This window comes from Octopus bimaculoides, chromosome 3 (assembly GCF_001194135.2).
Source record: "Octopus bimaculoides isolate UCB-OBI-ISO-001 chromosome 3, ASM119413v2, whole genome shotgun sequence".
Lineage (NCBI taxonomy): Eukaryota > Metazoa > Mollusca > Cephalopoda > Octopoda > Octopodidae > Octopus > Octopus bimaculoides.
The window spans coordinates 4701516-4707241 of NC_068983.1; the positions used below are offsets into that span (position 1 = coordinate 4701516).

Below are 5726 nucleotides of genomic sequence, written 5' to 3' on the forward strand. Positions count from 1 at the left end.
CTCTGGAGAGATCCAGTCATTTATATTAAAGCAGAGAAATTAAGATAAAGACCCTCCAGCCGTGACCATTCCACCTTTTCTCTAGATCTAGGCTTACATTACCCAATATAACATTCTTTTTATAAGACATTACTGGATGATTTAAGGGAGAGTGAGTTGCTATTTCTAGCAGATTGAGCAAGGATAGCTAAGTTGTTTGATAAGAGCCATAGATATTTTCTTTTTAAATTATGAATGATTTAAAAAATAAATAATTGCAGTGTGGAAGGTGTTTGTAAGCCATTTAAAGACACACAAAAACTGTTAGATTCACTTCAGCATTTAAATTTAATTTGCCAAAATATTTTCGTTGCTTTGAGACCATGACCTGTTCACTGACAAAATAAATAGTAAATATTATTTAATAACAGTTTGACTCAGTTCCATGAAACTTAAGGTTTTGTAGGCTCAAAGAACAAACCCAACTCATCTGGCATCCAGAGAGAAAGAGAGAGAGAGAGAAACGGGCCAAGAGACAAAATTCAAGATAGCTTATAGAACCGTCAGGCTTCTGTTGAACAACTCAGGTCATGTGGTGTTATTAGTCTGGAAGTGACATCAGTTCTTTTTTTTTGTTCATAGGCCCACCTGGTTAGAAAAGATGTGGGCAAGTAGTTGTCACCACTGTGTCTGGAAGCTGTGGTATGATTGAGAAGTCTCCAGATAAAGCAGGATAAGGGGGTGGAGTTTTCTTTGTTTCTGCATCTGAAGGAGTGCATATGCTGTGTATACCTTCCCTTGAAGCCACTGGTTGTCATGCCCATGAAGTGATTTGTAAAGCCATCGAATGGTGTGAAGGTGGCTCTATAGACCACAGCCTTTGAGAAGAAGGATTCTCCCAGCAGGCAGTTGATAGGATTTTCACAGTTGCAGGTCAGGGTGTGTATTGGAGGCTGTGTATGTGTGTTTATGTTTATTGTGGCATGTGATGTCTGAAGAGAAGTTGTCTCAGCAGGTGTAAAAGACTTTGATGTCATGGGTGTACTTATACTACAGCTTCCAGACACATGTCCCCTTTACTCTCCTCTATATGCCTGATGAGCTAGCTTCACTCTAGACGCCTACAAAACCTGAAGTTACTGTCATTAAATAATATATGTAATTCCTACCAAACATGTTGAGTACCACTTTCTTTCATTTGTCCATTTACTCATGAGTGTGTGTGTGGGGGTGAGTGGGGGTGCAGGCATGGCTGCATGTTAAAGACGTATGCATCTCAACCACATGGTTTTAGGTTCAGTCCCACTGCATGGCACCTTGAGCAAGGGTCTTCTACCGTAATCTCAGGCCGACCAAATCCTTGTGAGTGGATTTGATAGATGGAAACTGAAATGTGCTCAGTGTGTGTATGTTTGTGTCTGCATGTCTTGACACTGCACAAAAGTTGTAAATGAGTGTCACTGTTAGACAAGCAGAGTCATTCAGTTCTAATATTCTGTGAAAATATTCTGGCTATAGGGAAATATTAACTTGGTTGGAAACAGATGAGTGTTGACAACAGGAAGGGCATCCAGACAAAGAAAATTTGCCTCAATAAACTCAACCCAACTCCTGCAAGCATGGAAAAGTGGCCATTAAATGATGATGAAGTTAAAACAATGAGGATTGTTGTTTCACGTTCTGATAGTCATTGCCAAGAAGATCCAAGTAACATTGTAGGTTTCTGATGAAATGATATTTATCAAAATATCTCTTCAGAATCAATGGTTAATGTCAAAGAGTTATTACATTTTATTGTGAATACAGTATTATCTAATTAACACAATAATAATTCCTAACTATTTGATCTCTCTTTCCAGATCCACCCTGGTTATTCCTACCCGTTTTTAATAATACAAGGACTGTCAGTATAAGACAAATATACCAAGAGTCTGTGGAAGTTGTTGATACATCTACTGTTTATATTGAGGAGGAGGAGGAGGGAGAAATATATAACATGGAGGACAACTGGAAGTTCCTATGGGATAACTTACTGAGGGCCACAGGCCAGATTTGTGGCTGGTACAGAGTCTCAACCAGACCTAGGGTGACATGGGAGTGGAACAGTGAAGTAGACAGGGCCATAAGTGCAAAGAAACAGGCACAAAAGGACTGGAAGAGAGGAGATAATAGAGAACCAGGTAGCTACAAGAGATGCTAGGCAACAGGTATATATTTAGCTAGGGAAGAAGCAGAAAGGAAGAAATTTTTCAATGATCTGTGATGTGAGAACCAGAGGTATGAGGTGTTCCAGATTGCAAGACAGTGTGGCCTCAGAAAATCATGATGTTGTAGGAGAGAAGAGTATTTGGATGGATGAGGGTATGCTTGCACTTAGTGACCCTGCAAAGAAAGAGGCATGAGGGTGTCACAATAAAAGACTGCTAAATGTGGAGAAGGAGAGTCTTCCTAATGTGGACCCAACAGAGGGACCAGCTGAGTTGAAAGCAGTATGATAGATAAAGTAATTAAGGGTATGAAGACAGGAAAAGTCCTTGGCCCATCAGGAATTATCAATGAGATGTTTGAAATATCTGGTGGAGTGGGATAAGGCCTAGTCACCTGCATATTTAATCAGGTTGTCCAGGAAGGGGTCAGGCCCAATGACCAGTGTAGCAGCAGCATCATAGTCAACTACTACAAAGGTAAACATGATGCCTCAGACAAAAGAAATTACAAAGGTACCAAATTGCTGGACCAGGTGATGAAAGTTACAGAAAGGGTTACAACTCAATTAATCAAGAAGAGAGTTAGCCTTGATGAGATACAATTTGGAGAAGCACCACTGATGTTGTCTTCTTAGTAAGGCAACTGCAGGAGAATATTTAACCAAAAATAAAATGCTGCTGCTGATGATAATGACAGATATACCTACAGTTTGTATAAGACAAGAGGTATATCTATGTCTTATACAAACACCAGGTATTTATCTTATACAGAGACTTAGCTATATCTCAGCCTTATTACGGACAGTTCATATGCATGTTGTTGGCACTCCGTCGCTTACGACGTCGAGGGTTCCAGTTGATCCGATCAACGGAACAGCCTGCTCGTGAAATTAACGTGCAAGTGGCTGAGCACTCCACAGACACGTGTACCCTTAACATAGTTCTCGGGGATATTCAGCGTGACACAGTGTGACGAGGCTGACCCTTTGAATCACAGGTACAAGAGAAACAGGAAGTAAGAGTGAGAGAAAGTTGTGGTGAAAGAGTACAGCAGGGTTCGCCACCACACCCTGCCGGAGCCTCGTGGAGCTTTAGGTGTTTTCGCTCAATAAACACTCACAACGCCTGGTCTGGGAATCAGAACCGCGATCCTATGACCGCGAGTCCGCTGCCCTAACCACTGGGCCATTGCGCCTCCACTCATATACATATCTGCCCTAGAAAACACAAGCTGTGTTTATCTCTTATACAGGTAGTAGCTATATCTTTGTTTTATGGGTCTCTCCATGCAAGACAAGCTCCAGGAATTGAACAGAGGCACATATGTACTAAAACAAACAATAATGGAGCAGCTGAAAGATGGTTGCCACAGTAGCGATGGTGATGATGATGATGGTGATGATGAGAATACTGATGGAGAGACGATGAACATTTAGAGACTCAATGAATATTGTTTTTGCAAAATGTGTGAGAAATTGGAGGGAAAATGACTCTTACTCGTGTTCAGCTGTGTGGTCGTCGTTTAAAAGAAATTGTCGTACTGAGCATCTTTGTTCATCGTTGTGCTGAGGGCAACGAAAGCTTCGGGTGCACATTTTCTTGGTGTGTTCAGATATCACCCCACAGCACTGAAGTAAAGAAACAACAACAATGATGATGATGATGATGGTGATGATGATTGGAGAAGGAATAAAAAAAGAAAGAGAACAGGAGGAAGAAAGAGAAAAGACGAGGAAAAGAAAGAAAAAAAGAATAGCAAAGACAAGGAGTTTGGTTTCTTCCAATTCGTCTTAGTGTGTGTGTGTGTGGGGGGGGGGACCAGCATGTCAGAGACTAGAGTCAACATTTCCTTTCTGTGTTGTAAAAAGGGGACTAAAAGGGGTTGAGGTCAGATTTGCACTCATAAAACCCTCACCAGCAATGACCACCCAAACAGACCCATGGATTGGAGGGCCGTTGCCTGAATAGTGCAAAGATATCATTCACCAGGAATAGGGAACTACCAACAGATGGTGGGTGTGGTGGGAGTGTTGTTACAGAACATGACCCTTTACTACTACTACTACTACTACTACCAGTAGTAGTAGTAGTAGTAGTGATGGTGGTGGTGGTGGAGGAAGAGGACAAAACAAATCAAAGGAAATATTATGGAAATGTGTGAGGGATGTTTGAAATACTATATGAGATGGGCATGGATGGAGTGAAAGGGGGGGAGACTCTCTTTATGATGATAGAAAGGTGACAGATATGATATAACTGAAAGTAATCAAAAGGAGGAGCAGATCTGAGGCAGGAGTTGACTACGAGGATCTGAGAGTATTCGAAGGCTTACAGAGGTGAGTATGTAAAAGTTTACACCCATGCTGGCACCACATAGAAAGCACCCAGTACATTTCTAAAGGGGTAGGCATTAGGAAGGGCACCCAGCCACAGAAGCCATGCCAAAACAGACACTTGGAACCTGGTGCAGCCCTCCAGCCTTGCCAGCTCGTGTCAAACTGTCCAACCCATACCAGCATGGAAAGCAGACATTAAATGATGATGAGGATGATGATGATGGCTGAGGTGAGTATACAAAAAGCTAAAATGTGAGTATCTGAAAGTCTACAGAGATGAATATTTAAAGGTTTATAATACAAATAACTAGCATTCATCAAACACATCTCACGATGAATATTTCAACTACATCAATACAGCATCACCAAATTTTTATTGTTCTTTATCAAATTCATTAAGAATTTTCATTAAATCTATTTTAAAAAGCTTCCTTACTGTTTTTTTTTTGTTTGTCTTTTTTTGTCCTTGCTTGCTAAGTCTTCTAGAAAATATTCCAGAACATAGGTTCGTTCTGTTCTGTACAGAATATAAGGGGTACGAATTGACTGTCAGCCATAAATTTCAATGTGTGTGAGCTTGTAAGTGTGTGTATGTGTGTGTGAGAGAGAGAGATAGATAGAGAGAGAAAGAGAGAGTGAGAGAAGTGTTGTGTGTATTAAGCAATTATCACAGAAGGATGTGAAGTTCCCAAAGATGAATGAAAGGTGTTAAGGGGAAATATCAGTACCTGAGGAAGAAGATGAAACAGGACAACCTTGCTTCCTGACCATATGGTTCCAGGTTCAGTCCCACTGCATGGCACCTTGGGCAAGTGTCTTCTACTATAGCAGCCCTGGGCCAACCAAAGCCTTGTGAGTGGATGTGTTAGATGGAAACTGAAATGAAGCTTGTCATAAATGTGTGTGCATGTGTGTGTGTGTGTGTGTGTGTGTGTGTGTGTGTCCAACCACCACTTGACAACCAGTGTCAGTGTGTTTACATCCCATGATTTTGTAGTTTGACAAAGGAGACTGATAGAATAGGTACCCAGCTTAAAAGAAAATATAATTCCTGGGGTCAATTCATTAATGCTTCAGCATGGCCACAGTCAGAAGACTGAAACAAGTAAAAGAGAAAAAGATGCACTGGAAGAGAGGCACTTACGGATGTTAACAAATTCCGTCTTTCATCTGAAACAAAAGAATATAACAGAGTTAGACATGG

The 5726-nt window shown here is 41.0% G+C and overlaps 1 protein-coding gene across 4 annotated transcripts in view; it reads right to left on the reverse strand.

The window, feature by feature from the left end:
- LOC106877361 (ataxin-7-like protein 3) overlaps nt 1-5726 on the reverse strand; it is a 45120-nt gene that overhangs the window by 3287 nt on the left and 36107 nt on the right. For all 4 annotated transcript variants that reach the window (XM_014926245.2, XM_052965993.1, XM_052965992.1 and 1 more), the window contains 2 exons: nt 5667-5692; nt 3684-3814 (listed from right to left, as the gene is read on the reverse strand). In XM_014926245.2, coding sequence (XP_014781731.1) covers nt 3684-3814; nt 5667-5692 — 157 coding nt within the window. The remainder of the gene's footprint in view (nt 1-3683; nt 3815-5666; nt 5693-5726) is intronic.